General features: G+C 39.9%; 1 protein-coding gene across 2 annotated transcripts in view; it reads left to right on the top strand.

Annotated features, from left to right (window-relative positions):
• Window positions 1–14,827, top strand: part of ORC3 (origin recognition complex subunit 3) — a 36,933-nt gene extending 22,106 nt beyond the window's left edge. Inside the window, exons 13-20 of one of the 2 annotated variants that reach the window (XM_080584438.1) lie at window positions 351–430; window positions 4,385–4,518; window positions 6,949–7,031; window positions 7,533–7,630; window positions 8,534–8,675; window positions 12,316–12,432; window positions 13,503–13,582; window positions 14,685–14,827. In XM_080584438.1, coding sequence (XP_080440564.1) covers window positions 351–430; window positions 4,385–4,518; window positions 6,949–7,031; window positions 7,533–7,630; window positions 8,534–8,675; window positions 12,316–12,432; window positions 13,503–13,582; window positions 14,685–14,790 — 840 coding nt within the window. In that variant the 3' untranslated portion in view covers window positions 14,791–14,827. Of the gene's footprint in view, window positions 1–350; window positions 431–4,384; window positions 4,519–6,945; window positions 7,032–7,532; window positions 7,631–8,533; window positions 8,676–12,315; window positions 12,433–13,502; window positions 13,583–14,684 lie in introns of both variants that reach the window. The other variant, XM_080584437.1, reaches the window with a different exon arrangement.
• The last annotated feature ends 3,359 nt before the right edge of the window (window positions 14,828–18,186 follow it).

Genomic DNA, 18,186 nt, shown 5'->3' with positions numbered 1-18,186 from the left:
TTTGTTAGTTCTCAGTCTGTTACACACTGTTATTAGAGTCTGGCCCTAACTACAAAATTGGATTGAACTGTCCCAATATTTGAGATTTAAGAGATGTTTTAGCCAGGGCATTTGATTCAAGTTCCTCTCTGGTCTCTGCAGTTACCTGGTACAGAGCGATATATATAGACTGGCAAGTTAGTTGTGTAAGGTACTAAATAATCTCAATTTCTGTTGCGGTCATTCTGCATCTGAGAAACAAGCTCCGAAGGATTTACATATTACTTTGAAAAGATTGTTGTAGGAGTTCCCCATGGCTTTGCTTGTAAAAAAAAAAACACGTTATTCTTTCTTTATCTTCTGCATAACAGATCAGGGAGCTGCACTGTGCATGTTTGGAAAACCGTGTGTGGGAGACAGAGGAGTATGAGTCATTTCTTCAGCTAGCAAGGTGACTTTTTCCTTTCCATTTTGTTTTAATACCACTGTACACATATAGAATATCAGTCATCTGTTATCCTAGAACTTAAAGCTGAGGATGTTACCTGTTTGGAAGCTTTGCAGCTAGTTGTGGGGTTGTTTGCAAGTATAATGGCTTTTTTCATTTTCTGTTCCTACTGTTTTCTGTGAAACTCAGCCAGATTCTAAAACTTCTTAGGCCCTGTGTAATTATGCCAAAGCCATCAAGGTGCCTTTGTGTGAATGAGAACATCAGTTGGACTTTGTCTTTTAAAGTATGATTGTGTTAGAAATTCTTTCAGTATATTATTGTGCTGTGTTTTTGAAGGCCTTCTTATTAACAGTTGATCAACGAAGTTGTTAGTTTTAGCTTGCCTAAGTTGTGACCCATTCTGAAAAAAGAGAATCTGTTCCAAGTGAGTAGCTGAGGTCTTTCTTATTTCTTATTTACTGCTTTTTTCCTTTTCATAAACATTTCTACCAGTTTGTACAGGGATTGTTCTAATTTTTTTGTGCTGTTGTGAGCTTAGGATTTTTAGGAGAGCCTGTTTAAAATAGAAAAGTCACCTAAGGCAATTTTCATAATAGAAAACCTTTCAGTTGCAGTGTTGCAGCTACTGACTTCTAAACATGCTTTATCATGGCAAATGACTGTTTCCTGATAGCTGCATTCATTCAAATAATGCATTGTTTCTGTCACACAAGGAGCTGATACAACACTTGTTACCATAACTGCCTCCGCAAGAGCCTCTAACCATGTGAGGTTTGATGTCTGACAGGAAAACTGGATAGAAAAACCATGTCAGCGTTGGGTGGAGGGTCGCTGTCTGGGCTCATACACATAAGAAACATTCTCTCCATACTGTACCTTCGCCATACTGAGTTTCTCTCCCACACCACCACTTTGCTCTATTTTTATTCTCATCCCTTTGACAGGATTACTTGCTTGAGTTGTCATCTCTGCAGTCATTTCTTGTTAATTCTTTTCTGACTCTCTTGAATCTTGACAGCACTCAATCACTTATCAGCCTGTGTCTACAAATGTGTCATTGTGCTTTCCTGTACTGTCTATTCTGTAATCTCTAGTAACTCATGGTCATTTTTTCCTCTCCCTTTTCTCCTCCTATATTTAATTTGTTTTCCTCCACTCTGAATTCATCTGCCTCTTAGCTGATACTACCATCAGATTCTGGCTTGCTCCCTCTTTATTCTTACCAGTTCATCTCTCTCCTGCTTTTTCTTTCATCCTGGCACCCACTGTATGGAGGTTCTGATAGAAATACCACTGCTCAGGGTAGAATAGGTAATACCAGGTAGAAAATAAAAGGTAGAATAGAAGTACAAGTCATCAGGGTTATTGCTTTCATGAATGATGTTGTTTTTTCTAATTCAGGAGTGCTGTCATTTTCTTAACTCCTTCAACATAATTCCTTAAAATACTTAGAATTCTAGCTGTGATTGTATTTTTTTCAGCTTTTTCTTTAACTTCCTTCTCTGTTTTACACTTATTTTATCATCTCTGATTTTTTTTTTGTGTAGTATCGTGCTGCTGTCTTTTAGAAGAAAATGATAAAATGTGATCTTTGTACTTCCACTAACAATCTCCTCCTCACCCCCCTATACTTGCCTATGGAAGTTATTGACTGTTCTTTAATATCTCTGCTTTCCCAGGGGCCCTGCCACCTATTGATATTCCCTATGTTCACCCTTCCATTATTTTTTTTGATATTTTCTGGAGTGCATCTCTCTTCATTTAGGAAGTAAAAATTGAGAATTTTTTGATCAACTTATTTCTTAATTTGCAACACGATCTCACTTTTGCACTTCATAAATTATGTTTGAATGAAGGGTTTTCAGTTACCCTGAGTTCCTTTTTCTTTCTTTTGTTTAGTTGGTTTTCTCTACTTCAGCCTTTTCTTGGACTGCTTTTATCCCTCCTATTCAGCCAAAAGTGCATTCCTCAAAAATGATGTTTCAGGTGATCTAACTTTAGCAATCTGGGAAGTAGTTATTCTATGTAAAGCTAATTTTCTAGAGCCCAGAAAATATCACGGGGAGAGGGAGAGTGTGTGAGGTTTAGCAGGTAATCAGTCCAATCAGAAGAGAGATAATGAAGAGATGTTGGAGTATGTCTTGCTTCATTGATTTTGGGGAGCTACCTGGTTTGGACATCTGGCCAAGTGACAAAACTTTTTGAGGACAGTCTGACCTATCTTCTGTCTTGATACTGTATTCTGCTTTTGCCTTCTAATCATTGATGTCATTGGGCACATACTGCTTGCTGCTCATCACGGTCCTGCCCTTCCATGTCATTTTGTTGTTAACCTGTCATCTCTTCTTCAGATGATCCTTGCTTCAGCATTCTGAGGGAGTTTCTGTGGACTTCATCCTGGCTTCCTTTCTTCTCTTTCATAACTCATCTCTGAGTAATAAGAGACATTTATTGGATGTCTCTGGATGACCTTCCTTTCTTAATAGCTTTCTCTGATACCTGGAATACCTTGCAGTAATCTCAGGCACAAAAAAAGGCTGAAGGGGATCCTTTTCTGTTTCCCAGTACATAATAACCATTCTTTTACCTGTTGTTTGGGACTCATAGCCCAGATAAGTTCTTCTCTAGGCTCTTGTATCCAAGACGCTTCTAGAACTTGCAGGTTCTTTCTGAATAATATTTCTAAAATAAACGAATGGAAAAGAACATCTACTCTCAGATTTGTAAATCTTGTCATACTCTCTTCATCTTGTATGCTTAACTATTGCAGTGTTTTCTCATGACTGGAAGAAGGCTGTCTTGTTTCTTCATTATCCTTTGTAAGACATTAATTATTTTCTACTCTTCTGTGGTCAAGATCACCCTTTCTTGTTGTTAGCTCCTGCTCCTTTTCTATACAAAATTAATGTATCTGAAAGCAAATGTTGACTTGCAAAAATCCATAACCATAAATCAGATAAAAATCAACTGCCAATCAGCCTGAATTGCAATTGTCCTTCCAGATGTTGACAAAGCCACCCTAGACTCTTACATGCGCATCCTTGAAACTCTGAGACAATGTTTAGGTAGCTGACATGAGACCTACTCTCATCGTTTCATTGCTTTGTTATGGTCCCTTCTTTGTGTATCCATGTTTTTGCTGTCTTCTGCAGTCCTTGAACTGTTAGTATCTTTGTTTTGTGCTTCTTAAAGACGAAGCAAAAGCACGAGAATAAGCTGAGTAGGGCTGTTAGTAACCGCAGCTATTATGAAAGTGAGATAGTTCAGAACCATTGGGTGTGTTGATTGGAATCTCATGCACTGCATGAAAAAAGTGATGTGAATGCATGTGAAAAGATAGTGGCTTGGGGCAATGACTGATTCTGGAGTTCACTTAAGTTGCTTTGATAACTTGTGAATGAAACTGAGCATTGAAATGGTGACATGTATGAAATGCCCTAATAAATAAATAAAACTAAGTAAATGCTAGGCTGGAGGCTGGACTAGATGATCTCAAAAGGTCCCTTCCAACGTAAGCAAATCTGTGATTCTAGGAGTGGCTAGATTCGTGCCAATTAAATACAGAAGGCAGTAATTTAAATTTAGTTTGAGAACTCATTCTGAGTCAGAGAGAGTAATGGAGTTTTTGGATGTGTGAATATATACTTACCTGAAAATTACAACTCTATATACCTAGTCAGTCTTTTAGGTAGAGTATAAGTAAAGCTTTCCTTGCCAGTTCTTGGGGGAGTGGGGAAAGAAAAAATCTGAAGGACATCTATCCAAGTTGAATTGTTGTGGTTTTATTTGTTTGTTTCTCTTAATGACAGCAAGAAAAGTTACAGCAAGACTGAATGCTTGAAATCTTGGAGGCTTTCTCTTTTAAAAGGATTTTTTTCAAATTACCATTTTTTTTTCCAGCTAAGGACATTGAAAGATGTTTCATCGTTCTGTGTCAACAATTATGTCTTTTAGGATGTTGAATAAGTGTGATTTGGTAACCATGCTTCAAAAATGTGTGGAAATTCTTATGTCATCTCCTGGAAAGGAGTTTGATAAGACAGTAGAGAAGTTGAAGGAGTTCTTGACCCAGTTTCAGAAACTAGAAGGTGGGTGTGCATTATCATACGTTCCTTTGCAGATTATATTGAAGCTGTTCTATAATGGGACAAATGGGTATCATTTGCTGTGATATATCCTCTTATTGTACCAAGTTGTCAAATATTTCAGGATTGTTTTTAAATACACGGACACAAATATGCCATTTATGTTTTATTGGTTTGTGGTTCATGCTTTTCTATAACAGAAGAGTGATGTAAGATAAGAAATTGGACAGATCAGCAAACATTACTCACTAGATCTGTCATATGTGTATTCTGAGCATTTTACCAGATGTTGCAATCATTAAAAACATTTAACAAGTAAAAACAGATTTTGAAAGATAAGTAGAAGCAGGCTTCTTTATGACAGAGTATTTAATCCAGATATAGATATTTCTATATTTTGTATAGATGTTATTTTACCCACACCTTCAGTTAGATTTGTATGAAAGCTAGGACACCCACTGTCAGTTGTCCTGGCTCTGCTGACGTGCTGTAGCCTGTCGAGCCCCAGTATGTGGTTATTCACGGTATGAGGACATATTGGAAGCTTTAGTAAGGCAAATGAGTAGCAGTTTTCTGTCCTTCAGAGGCCGTATTCCATCTGAAACGGGAATATGATGTATTCCAGCCCTCTTCTGGAATAGGAATTGGGTTCTTTCCTTGAGCTATGAAGAAGTGTTTCCCCGCATTTCCCTTTGGAAGGTGAAGTGGTTACCAGCTGGTCACGTTTATGCATACTAAACCATGGTCATTGTCAGTTGTGGTTGCTACCTTCCATTTAGATGAGCAGTGAATAAGTCACCAGGCTAGAATTAATTAAAGTAGATGTGCAATGCTCTAGGGTTACTGGGGGGTTGCTTAGAAGAATTGGTGCTTGTCTGTGCCTTGCATTTGTGAAAAAGTACAGTAGTATCGGGGCTGTGGTACGGGAAAGCGGTGGTCCCTTTGAAGAGGCTGTATTTGTCACTGAAGGTACTGGCACTGAAGAATCTGAACTACATTGGAAAACCGGAAGGTTCATCTAATTTGGAAAAGAAAAATTAAAGGGAAACACTTTAAAATGCAGTCTTTCCAGAAGTATTGGATAAAATATTAGGACTTTTACCTTGAGGGAATAAATCAAATCAAAACGGGGAAAAAAAATCAAGGAATTCAGGGACATGCAGAACTTTAAAACAAAGAAGGCAGTATTTATTTCAAATATTGATTTGTCTGATGAGTCCGTGAATGATCTTTGTTTTCAAAAAGGATTTAAGCTGTAATGAAAAAGCAAGAGTTGGGCAATTAAAATAAGCCTTAAATGAATAGATTGCTGAGTTAGGTGACTTCTTCCTGGATGTTTCTGGTAGTGTTGATCTTTAGCAGAAGTGTTCAGAAGTCTGCCAAAAATACTAGGTACCCAAATCTCCCTCAGAGCCTTTACAGTGAACGGGTAGTCCAAAATGTGTTGTCGTTGGTGGTGTGTTTTTTAAAAACAGTCCATCTTCTTAAGACTTCCTAATGAATTGGAAAATAGCAAAACATGAAGCTTGAGGAAAGAAAACATGTTCAGTCTATTTTGAGCAGAAGGATTTGATTTTAAAATACCTCAAGTTGACTGTATCAGTGGAGAGAGGAAGTTCTCTGTTTTTGAAATCTTTAACAAAATACAAATAGTAGATAAAATTCCAGTGAGCTAGATATTAAGTCTCTGCTGCTCATTCACATGGAGGTCTTTTAAAAGCATTTTTTGTTTTGGTGTTGCTCTGATAGCATCAGTTTGGGTTTTTTTTTTTGTTTGTTTTTTGTTTTACTTTTTCAGAAGAAAGAATGAATTGGCAAATGTATTAGTGAATGTATTAGGGTATTAGCGAATGTGTTGGGAAAAGGTCTTCCAGGACTTGTGCAGTGTGTGCTTGTGTATGTGTGCTGTTGACATTGAGTGAGAAAAAAAATGAGGTTGTTTTTAAATGTACATTTTAATGATCACTTCAGTTCTTAGTACTGTTTCTGAGATTTTAGGGGAGAGTTACTTGATACCATGGGCCTGAGCATTTTCATGACTTTCAATAAAAATTGAAGTTACTAGTTTTAGCTAGTCAGCTTTCTTTATCCAGAACTGAGAATTGATAAAAATGGATCAGCGCTGCAAGATATTGATCAAATCAATATTCTGTAACACTGAAACTTGGCATCAGTCTGCAGTCCTGCCCTATTCACTGATGTGTGTTGAAACACCAACTATAGAAGATAAATTTGTTGCCGTTTTCTGTTAGATCTTTTCTGTTCATACTAAGGGAATTACAGTGATGATTTTTAATGATGTTGACATCTCTTCAGAGGGCAGTAAAATATATCAGCTCATTCTATGTAGGTCACCAGAAAGCTTTTATGGATCATGATTGTTACTGCTGGTCAGAGTGATCTGTAGGTGAAATCTCCCTTTTGTTCTAGTAGCAGAAGCTTGCCAAGAACGAGATGAGTCTGTATCGTCACAAAAGGAGCTCCAGAAGAAGACAGACCTTTATCATCTTCAGAAGGTTAGGCCTGCATAGGCTTTATGGACTAGTTCCTTCACTGAATCGCTCTTAAGATGTATTTGTCCATGGTTAGGTCTTCCCTGCTTGCTGGAGCTCTGCCTAACAGTTCTGTATAAGTAACTTTTCTTAAAAATGAACGAATAGTAACAGTTATGTATGTCAGACCTACCTAATGAATAGAAAATAATAGTAAATATCTGTCATAAACTAGGATTTTAAACTGCAAATTAGTTCGTATTTTTGGGTCGAACTTGTAAATTACATTCTGCCTAACCCATATTTCTTCAAGCTTGAGGCTTGAAGAATTAACCTAACTCCTTACAAATATAAGAACTGAATACACTGGCTTAAATAAAAATAGCTGCATGATCACAGTTAGGATCATCATTAGTGAAGACGTGCCAGCAAAAATTAATTATACATGTTCAACATATACATTGTGTTCTCCAGAGAATAATTACTTCCCAGGTAGTTTTATGCACCACTTTTTCTTTTTTAAAGACTTTGTTGGAGTTGAAGGAATCAAGGCGGTCTAAGAAACTGACAAAGTTTGAAATGCTTCGTTTTGAAGTTGTTGACTATATAGACAGTGTTGTAAGGTGAGCTTTTCTATTTTATACTCCTGCATTAGTTTGCATCATAAGTTAAAACAGAAAGTTTGCTAACAAGTTAACATGGGAATAAGTCGCGTCAAAATTATGTCTTAGTCCCTGTGGTATGAAGCACACTATTTTTTTTTTCCCCTTTCTTACTCTTCCTTTGATTGAGCACTCTGAAAAAAATAATACAACCTGTTTTCCATAGGTTAGAAGTAATTGGCACACAAACTGACAAACTTATTTTGTCTGCAGAGTGAAGTTGAGGGGAGGGCTGGGTGTATGTTATGAAAGTCAAGAGTTTTTACTCTAATCTTTGCTGATCTGTTCTATTTATGAAACTATAGATGCCAAGTGTGATATCCTAGCAATTTTCGGCAAGTAAGGCATAGCAAATAGGGTGCTGGAGGCAGCTTTGTAGATGAAAATGGAAAGGCTTGGGGTGTGTGGGGTAAGAGATGAAGGCACTTGTTAACTGTGCAGCCTTAGTGAAGGGAGGTGGCAGGTTGAAAGCCTAGTGGTGGCATGGGTGGGGGAAGAGAAGCTAACAGAAGTGCCAAAAAAAAAGCTTCAGATATGAAGATAGAGATGGCCTCAAGATGGATCAGTAAGATTTGTGGAGTAGAGTACCTAGCTGGTGTTAGCATTTATGCCAGTATTTTTCAGTTTGTCTCTGGCCCAGCTAGAATTCCAAGTTAAATCCATCAGATGCAGAGTTGATAACTATTGAATTCCCTGCTTAAAAATTGATTTCGGCCCTGTTCATCTTTTTGGGGGGCGGAGATTTGTCAGTACTGGTTGAAATACTTTATTGTAGTCTCTGACTGCAGTAAAGTTGTGTTGTTTTCCCTTAAGGTAAAGCTTGTATCTCCCTTCCTCGCCCCGAACCTCATGTTGCTTTTTCAGAAATTACCTTGTTCCTGCAGACCACAAGACGCTGCATGAGATAGTGTATTTCAACACAGCCAGTGTTCTTCGTGAGCACTTGAACGCTGCCCCAAGGGTTGCACTTCACACGGCTCTGAATAACCCATACTCCTACCTGAAGGTAAGAAACGAGTGAGTTGTTTGCAGAGCTGGAGTAGTTTCTGAAGGCTGTACACGAGGATGATGTTAAAGTCTTAGTTTTGCTGTTTCATGAAGCTTGGCACACACTCAGATGTTTTGCAGAGAACCAGCACGTCAGTGTTGATAAGCAACTGGGGACTTTGCTAAGAGCTAGGGAATCTGGCTGGCTGCAATAAAGAGGCTGATTATGGAAAGAGTTTTATATGGGAAAGCTGTTTTCCAGAGCCTGTTCTAGTTGTGATCTTTTCTTCTATCGATGTAGCAGAAAAGTCATTTTGTCCCCCATTATGAATGGGAGGACTGTGTCCAAGGGAAAAAATAGCGTCGGGGGCTTTTTCCAGAGACCTGCTTTGCAGTGCTGGTGCTGAGCCCTCACTGTGTAGGCTTGCTGTAAGGTGAAGGCATAGTGAGGAAATTTACAATAGCTTAAATACAGACATATTTAAAGGAGTCCTTTTCTTTTTACATTAATTTCAATATCTGTTGTGTATTGACATCCTGTCTTTTCTGAGCCCAAGAAAAGGATTGTCATTGATTCTGCTAGCGAACCTGACCTTTTTCTAGAGAAGAAAACCAGCCTCTTTCCCAGTTCGTTCATGTATCAAATTAACAGGATGACCGAAGGAAAGAAAGGAGAAGCACACAATTTGGAGCAGGAGTGAACATACATTTTTCTGGTTTATCCTTGATTATAGCATATGGAATATAGATTATAGCATATAGAATATATATGCTACTTGGAGTTATCCTTCCGCCTTGACATTTCTCTTAAAAAGTATGGTCACAGCTTTGAAGAAGACATTGGTTATAGCTTTATCTGTGTGTTTATGTGGTACTTGAATTAGAGCCAACACTTAATTACCAGAAACCAAACTCAATAAAGATCAGTCTTTGAAATCCACAGCCCAGTTTGTGTTGGGTTTGTTTGGCACCGTGCCTCTATCTGAATGAGGGTTTTGCTGTGTGTGGGACTTTTTCTAAAAATTGCTTGGTCTTATTTGTGAAAATGGCAGTTAGCAAGTGGGCTACCACTGAGGAAACGTAATATGAACATCACTAACTTATGCTGTAGAAAAACCTGTAAAGATTAGGCAAGCTAGCAAAATCTAGCTGCTAATGTGTTGAGTGAGTATTCTCTTTGATGAGCTGACAGGACTTAAAGTCCTCTGTCATCCTGCACTTTGTTCTTTGACGTACTTCAACATGTTTTTGATGTTTGAGTAAATTGTGAAGGTTTTGACATAGTTTCTAGTAGCAGCAGTATTGGCTGAGTACCTTGCTTAGCATTTTTAACCCATGTGAGTCAAATATTTTTCTTGATTGTACCTATGAATTCTGTATGGCTTGTATTTTCCTGGGATGTGACCAGAGCAAAGTTCTCTAGAGCTGTTCCTACCAGAAGACTAGGACAGAAGAGGATCTGCTTCAGTGGAGTAACAGGAAATGATTAATAATGTGATGCATTTCTTACAGGAGTCTAGTGCAGTTATTTATTTAGCTAAATACGAACCAAAGAGCATACTTATTCTGAAAAACCAATGCACACACAAAAAAGTACAATTCTGTTTTCGTTGATCCCATGAAAATACAGAAAGTTGTAACCTGGAATCAGCAAGTCACTGCTTAGGGCTGTATCAGCTCAAGGAAATACAATTTCTGGATCTTCCCAGAGTTTAGATGGTCATGCAAATTTTGTTCTTGACCTTGGGGTAGAAAGGGCGTGTTTTTCACATTGATCTCAAGGAATGAGCCCTGCTGCATCCTGCCTCTCAGTCTAGTTTCCTTCCAGGGACAACTTGGGTGCCGCAGCCTCAGGGAGCTGAGGTTTCCCCGCACGCAGCAGCAGCTCCCTCATGGTAAAGATGCTTGTGTGAGGTTTAGTTATGTATTAATTTCTACGAATGAGCCTGTTCCAGTTGTGTCCTCCTTAGTTTGGGTAACTAATCAGGCCTTAAAGATGAGGAATTCTAAGTTGAAGCACCTTGCCGTGTCTTGGGCAGCTCTGGCATCTTGCTTCCATGGAAGAGAAGGGCATGGTCCAGGTCCCTCTTCCTTCCTTCCCTGTAGATCTGCTCTGGTGCTTGCTGGATGCTCTCCTAAGCCAATTCAGGTTTTGAACTGACAAGCTTTAGGCTGGTATTAAAAACAAAATCTGAAAGATTAGAATTCAGTCCAAAGCATCCAGCAGCGCCAGAGTTAGCACCAAGGTGAGTGGTGGTAGGAAGCCACAGAGTTAAGAGCAGTAGCAGAGAGGAAAAGAAGTGTAGGGCAACCCCCGTGGGTAGTGGTGAGCCACTAGGTCACCCAGAACGTGTAACTCCACCTCTGCTAGTTGGTAACACAGTAATAGGGTTGGACTTGATGATCTGAGAGGTCTTTTCCAACCCTAGTGATTCTGATTCCTTAATTGAAACTATGACAGTATGAATTAGTTGAGTAAATTGATGTCTGGGTTGTAACATTTTGAGGTTTTAGCCATGTCACTGAATTTATCTGGAGACCGTCTGGGCTGAACTGATATCTAATTAATGTCATTAACCTGTGCTTTTGTGTTCTTTGTACAGAATACATAAACTTGAAAATTGTTAGGCTTTCTGAAAATTGTGACAAGTCTCCTGAGTGCTGGAGTACATACTGAATCTGAGCCTCACAAATTGCAGGAACTGAGATAGATAAAATGTAAGCTAAAGATTCCTGAGCAAAGTTGTGGGTTTTGCCCAACCTTCTTTCCTATCTTGAAAAGCTTTTATTTATGAAGCTATCTGTGCTAGGGCTTTATAGACTTCCCAAGTCTGGCATGTGTGCTGGCGTATTTTTACTGCCATATAAGAGCATTTTAGCAAAAATTTTTAGGAACTGAAAGGAATGATCCGTAGTTGTTTTATTAGAGGAGATGGCTTCTTAGAGTATGTGAGACTGAAAACTGAATAAAATTATGAACTGAGGTGACATGTCATAAATTTCTGCAGCCATGCAGAGACTTTCTTCTAGCTCTAGTGGTTTTTGGGTTTTGTTTTTCTTTTAATTACAAAGTAAATGGTTTGGTGCTGATGACCTGGATTTCCTGACATACAGAACAGTTTGTGAGAAATCAGACTTTTGCCTTTATAGGTGTTGAGTTTCAAGCCAGAGAAATGATTGTAACATTTCAAAGATAAAACTCTGAGATGAAAGAAACAATTTTGTTTTTTAGCCCACGTGACAGACTTTCGCTAAGACTTTCCTTTCTGAGGGGGGATGAGGGCCTTACATAGTAAGGCCTGAGATTAATCATGATAGGTTTCTTTTCCTGAATCCATAGAACAGAGTATTTCTCTCTACAGAAATAGGAAAAAGCCCAAGCAGATCATCATTTGAATAGAGAATGCCTAAGTGGAAAAGATGGTAGAAGGAACACAAGGAGTGAAGTAGCTAGGAGAGTTGTGTTGTTTTGTTTTTTTTTTTTTTAATGGTGTGTTTTGTTATTTCTTTGCACCATCAGCTTAGCACTGAACACACAAACAGTAAACATTTGGTTAAAATACTTACCATGCGAATTTCCTGGTGCAGTGTTGTATCCAGCCTTATAGATTGTTGAGGATTAAAAACTGATTGAGGTTACTGCCTTTGTCTTTCATCAGAGTCAAGCTTTGAGAAGTGATGGAGGAAGCATTTCTAATAAAGCCCCTGACATATGCATAGTCTACAAGCTTCATTTGGAATGCGGCAGATTAATCAATCTCGTTGATTGGTTAGAGGTACGTAACGATGCAAGCAGTGCCTCCAGCTGCTCCCAGTATTTTCCTGATTTACCTCTTTGCTGTGTGTTTGCTTTTCTGTTGTGCCCCTCAACAACAAACTCGTTGCCTGCCTCAGTCCCTCCTGCACAAGAACACGGTGTTTCCAGATCACCAGCCCACAGTCTTCCCTCCTGACTGCTGTGAATCATTTATTTCCAGCATTGTTACTCTGTGATGAAATTCTTCTCTGTTCCGTGTTTGCAGATCAGACGTTACGCTTCACAAAGCTACCTTTTTCCCCTTTAGGTGTTTTATGACACTTTCAGGGAACCAGGGAAGTGCTACCACTGAAGCGTGGGGCTTTGGGGCAGAATGCTTATGCTAGGGAAGAGCAAAGCTTCAAGCTTGATACCCTGTCTCATACCATGACCAAAAGCGAGTGTAAAAAGAGAATGTGCATCAATATGGTACATTCTCCGAATACTTCCCAACAGCCATGTTTTAGTTCCACTATTTCCTAATCTGGAAATTTTCTCTGTATTTTGTTAAGTCTAACTGGATTACATTAGCAGTGCAGGTTTTCAGGAACCACAGCAGCTTGTGGGAAAGAATTGTTCAGCTTCGCTACATGCAGTGCGGAGAACACTCCTCTTACTTGTTCTGAATGTGCTTCGTTTGCTGCTGCCTTGTTGGTGTATTGGAAGAGAAAGTGGACCTCAGATCTCTATCCAGCCTCCTGATGTCACTCAATTTTATAGATCTCTCTACAGCCGGCTTAATTTTTCCAGATGGTTTACAGTCGCGGTTTCTGTATTTTTTTCTGAGAATGGGTCAGGAACCAGAAGTGTATTTAGAATTTAAAATATAGTCATGAGTTCAGGGAGTCACATTCTTTCATTGTGTTCCTTCCCTGGTAATATGTAACCTTGCTTGCTCTCTGGATTGCTGTGAAACTGACATTGTCACAGTTACCATTCCGAGATCTCATTCCCCCTGAGTGACAGTGATTAGCTCAGAGCTCATTATTTTATGTGCAGCTCTGCCTGTTCATGAAATGTGTTAGATCTGTGCTGCTTTTCCCTTTCTAGGCTTTCTCAACTGTGGTGACAGCAGTTGAGGGACCAAATGCAGATGCACCTTCCTCGGACCAGGTGGATGATGTTATCCAGTATCCTTTCTCACTTAAGTCTTAAAATTTATTTGACATTCAAACGCTTATGGGATTAGTGAACCACGATTTTTAAAATGCAGCTTTTTGTGCGCTGATAACTAATTCCAGGAAAAATAAGACAAGTGGTTCAAGCAGTCTTTATGTACTTTATGTGCAAAGTCACGGAAACGGATCCTGTGAAATAGTTGGGCTGGGGGTGGTGAGGTAAGGGAGCAGCTTTTGTCCAGAGGAACATTTTGGATCTGAAATAGAAGCAACAGAGCTTGAAACAAGATGAAGCAGCTGTTCTGAGTTAAATCATCTGAGAGTTGGTACATCTGCTTATGCAGGGGGAGAGCATTACTGAGGAAGAGAGAGGACAGTTGTGACCTAGAGAGGAGATGGAAAGAGTTGGTAGTTTATTACTATGGGGACGACTGAAGCATTAGCAGAGGAAATGCTTATGAAGCAGTATCTCTGCAGAAACCGTGCGTTCTGCTACCTCAGAGCTGAGGCTCCTGGTTTGCCCAAAACATCCATCCTGCTTCTCACTTGGTCCTGATTCTGCAGATCTCGCTTAAGAGGATCTGAAGGACAAGCATTGGAACCAAAACTCATGGCTACGGCAGTAGTGCTGCCACAGGGGTGAACAGCTGTACGAGAAGCTTAACTACAGGGCGAGAATGTGTATGTGGTGATACTGTGCCACTATACCTCTGCTGTTTTATGACCCCGCGCCCCCCCCCCCCCCCCCCCCAAATCTCTATGCAAGTATCTATCTCCCCATTTGCTTGTTAATGGACCTAAAAGTGGAAATTCTTCTGAGAGACATAAAATTGGTATCTTTGTAGGTTTAAAGCTTCTCTTTGTGTGAAAAGGCACGCTTCCTTTGTTGCCACATTGTTTTCAGGTAGCAAAAAGAAACACTGATTAGATTATTTGTGCTTCTCTAGGCCAGGCATGCACTGTCCTCGTTTCCAACAATTTTAGTGTGCAACACAATGTTTTGTGTAATCAATGCTTACCATAACTTAGCAATCTTCCCCTCTGAGAGATTATAGTGTCCCTGTTGATTATTGTCATTAAAAGTGTATTTGGTTTCCTTGACTGACATGTCCAGCGCTCGTTTTATTCGAGCAGTTTCTGAACTGGAACTCCTGGGTTTCATAAAGCCTAGCAAGCAGAAAACCGATCACGTGGCAAGGTTGACATGGGGAGGCTGTTAATGTGCCACCAGAACCTTAATAAAGCTGTTCTTTGTAATGTTGTGCAATGGCTGCGTTCCCACTAAACTAGTCTTAACTAACTTAGCATGCTGAGTCCAAGTCAAGTCAAGGATGACTGAATGCTAAGATACATCCCCAGTGCCTGGAGGAACTTCAATAACAATGTTGTTTTTTAACACTCTGCCTCCATATTATAATGCACTGCTCTATTGCTGCTCGTGTTCCAAATACTGTGCTGGTGTGCCAGTTGTAATCATCTTTGATGTGCAATACTTAACGCTACCCTGATACAATTCAGGATGCCAAGCCAAAATGAGAACACTGGATGTGTCAGCTGCAGAAGTGATGAAGCAGCATTATTAACTTGCTCATGATCTGATAGGATTTGAATCATCAGTGTAAAATGCCTTCCACATCCTTGAAGTACAGATTTAAGTATGCTAAGGAAGACAATACGCTCCTGTGCTTGGCAGCTGCTGCGTGTTCTTCAAAGCAGAACTAGTCCTAACACCCTGAAAAACTTGATCGTGAAGCAGAGAAAGGGATGGTATTTCTGAAGATACAGAGTTAGTTTCTCTGAGAAGAGCAAAAGCAAACTTTGAATGGTTCCCTTTTTATAGTGAGGATAAGTACTAGCTGGCTTAGCTGTCAGGAATTTGTGTCAACAAAGGCCAAATGAGAATATAGCGTTCACATGCATTAGAGGAAGGTAGTGAAATCCCCGTGTAAGGTACACACCATTTTTTTGTTGAGGATTTGTATTGTGCACAAGCAAAAGAAACAGCTCAGTGAGAATAACTGCTGGCTGAGAGCATGGAAGCACTGCTTATTTGAGGGCTCTCCAGTTCATGACACTGCATCAACGAGCACACCAGTAGAGGCAGTACTACCAGTAAGAAAGAAGTCTTTTCTTTGCCCCTCAAGAGCTACCCTGCCCATCTAATGCATCAGGCTTCATCTTCACCCAATTTGGGCAGTGAATTTGTTTTCCAACCATGGAAGAAGCCTTGAGAACCCAAGGGGAAAGCCGCCTTTCCCTCCAGCACAGCGTGTCTGCTCTATGTTGATAAACTGGCCTCTGGGCTGCAGCTCGTGCACTGCAGCCATGGGGTGGAGGCCTCAGGTCAGCCTTATCACCTAGCGCCGGGCTGCACCGCTACAGAAAAGCATTTAGACTTTGTGCTGGGTGGGAATGACTTAGTTTATTGTGAAAGACTGTGTTTACCACCAAAGACAACCTCCCAGACTTCCTCAGCTGAGTGCCTTCACTTTCCTTTGGTTGGAGGCTTTTAAGCATTGCTCCCAGCACAAACATCCAGCTGTCACAAGAAGCCAGATGCTCCCACTTAGCTGCAGTGGTACTTCAGCCTTCCTACTCAAAACAGCTGATAATGATAGCCCAGAGCTCTGAAGTTTGTACCACATAAGTAAAACAGAGCCCTACAAGAGCAGGATAAGTCCTATTACAAAAAGCTGGAAGTTAACGAGCTATTTACCCAGGAGTTTGTTTTAAATACCCTCAGAGACTACGAGTCATGTATTTTCCAGTCATTCTAACTGCAGACAAAAGAAATGCTTCCTGCTGTACATATTCTCTAAATGATGTCAAGCAAATTTAAAGGTTGAGGAAGATGAGCTTATCACGCAACTTGGGAAATGCATCGACAAGAACTCTGAACAGTAAGTTTTAGGATCTCACTGGAGCAGCTGCTGACATTCCTCTCTTCCACCCAAGACATGGGTATAAACAAACTCAACTGTGCTTCATTCCAGAGACCAAGCCGGGGCATCTACATGTGCTCCACAGTCTTTGTATGTCCAAGATTTCCAAGAAGCAGAGAGGAAAGACTAATTTCAGGAGAAGAATGCTGCATAGGCTTTCTCTGTTCTGAACCTGACCTATTTATTTTGCAAATAGGCTTGAAAAAACAAAGTGAACAGCAAAACAGCCAAACGTCTCACCGATCAGCGAGAGGACAAGCAGCCAAATGTCCCTCACACCTGTCCTCAGCCACCTCCTGCAGTCTCCCATCCCCTAACATGACCCAATCCAACATCCGACCACGTAATCTCTCAGACCTTTTAAGGGCTGGAATATTTGGAAACACAGAGAAGCAAGCTTTAACAGTATGTGAAGTTTAACCACAAAGTGAGCTGGCAACATGACATAAAAAGTAAACAGCCAAATTAATAGTTAATGGCCATTTCTTCCCTGTAATGACAACATGAATTGTGAACCTTAAAGTCACCTAAGCTTGCTATACTGTTTATGGTTTCTTGGGATCAAATCCTTCAGTACTTGGCACTTCATAAAACTGAAAGATGCATAAAAGGGAAAAAGATGGCTAAAATTATGTAAGGAGTAAGACGTAATTTCATTTCCTTCTGCAAGGAGGGTTGGACATTTAAAAAAAACTGCACAAAATTTGCAAGTCATATCCAGTTTGTGCAGAGGCTGGTTTCATAGTCTGCATCTCAGCTGCCTACAGAGAGTTTAACTGCTAAATTTTGCACCAACATCAGGAAGAGCAGAGATGCTACAGCTGTGGAACTATCACCTCGAACAAAATCCTGGTGCTTGGGGTCTAGGGCTTCTCTCAATTTATTTTACTATTGTTCGCTGTAAATATTCCATATTCACCCTCGTATATCCTAGCTGAAATGCATACAGGAAGAGTGGAATCGACCGTATATATGTAGTTTAAAAATTTAGTTTCTACAGTTGTCTGCAGAGTAGTAGCATGTTCTGCAGACACTCCAGGAAACCTTCCCTGTGTGCAGTGTTCATGAGAAGCAAGACCAAAGATCGCACTGCGATACCAGATCTAAAACTAACAGCGCAAAGCCTCGCTCACCTCTGAACCAGTAACCGTACTGTGTTCTTCGACACCCTCATCTGTCAACAAAACCATGGCCCAAAGTTAAAACCTGAAAGTCAGTTTGAAGAATTTAGTGTTTTTCTCTGTTATTCTATATGAAGTATTTTGTTCTTGATACCTTTACTGGTTTCCAACAGCAAGAACTCGAGAGTTTTTAAGAGAAACTAAAAGATCCATGGAGCCGACTACAACAGCAAATATAATCTGGTGTTAAAGGCAAACATTTATCTTCATGTTTCATCTCATTACTTCCATGCAAAAGTCACAAGCGCTGGTTCACAACAAGAGCATGAACTCTTAGTATTTTTCCAGCTTAAATGTTTTTCTTCCCCACTGCAGAATCACGCAGATAAATCCTTCCCAATTCCCAACTGAGGACTGGAAAGAATCCTTCACAAAACACAGCCTCTAACAACCAGAATCTGGTAATGGTCTTGCTGTGCAAGAGTGCTTGAGCAGATCTCAAGCATCAGCACACAAGATTGCTCGAATCTCCTTCCTTTTCAACCTTGAAAAA

The sequence above is a fragment of the Anser brachyrhynchus genome (assembly GCF_964034855.1).
Source record: "Anser brachyrhynchus genome assembly, chromosome: 3".
Classification (NCBI taxonomy): domain Eukaryota; kingdom Metazoa; phylum Chordata; class Aves; order Anseriformes; family Anatidae; genus Anser; species Anser brachyrhynchus.
Note: the sequence above shows the minus strand (reverse complement) of the source record. Positions and strands in the feature narration are given on the sequence as shown.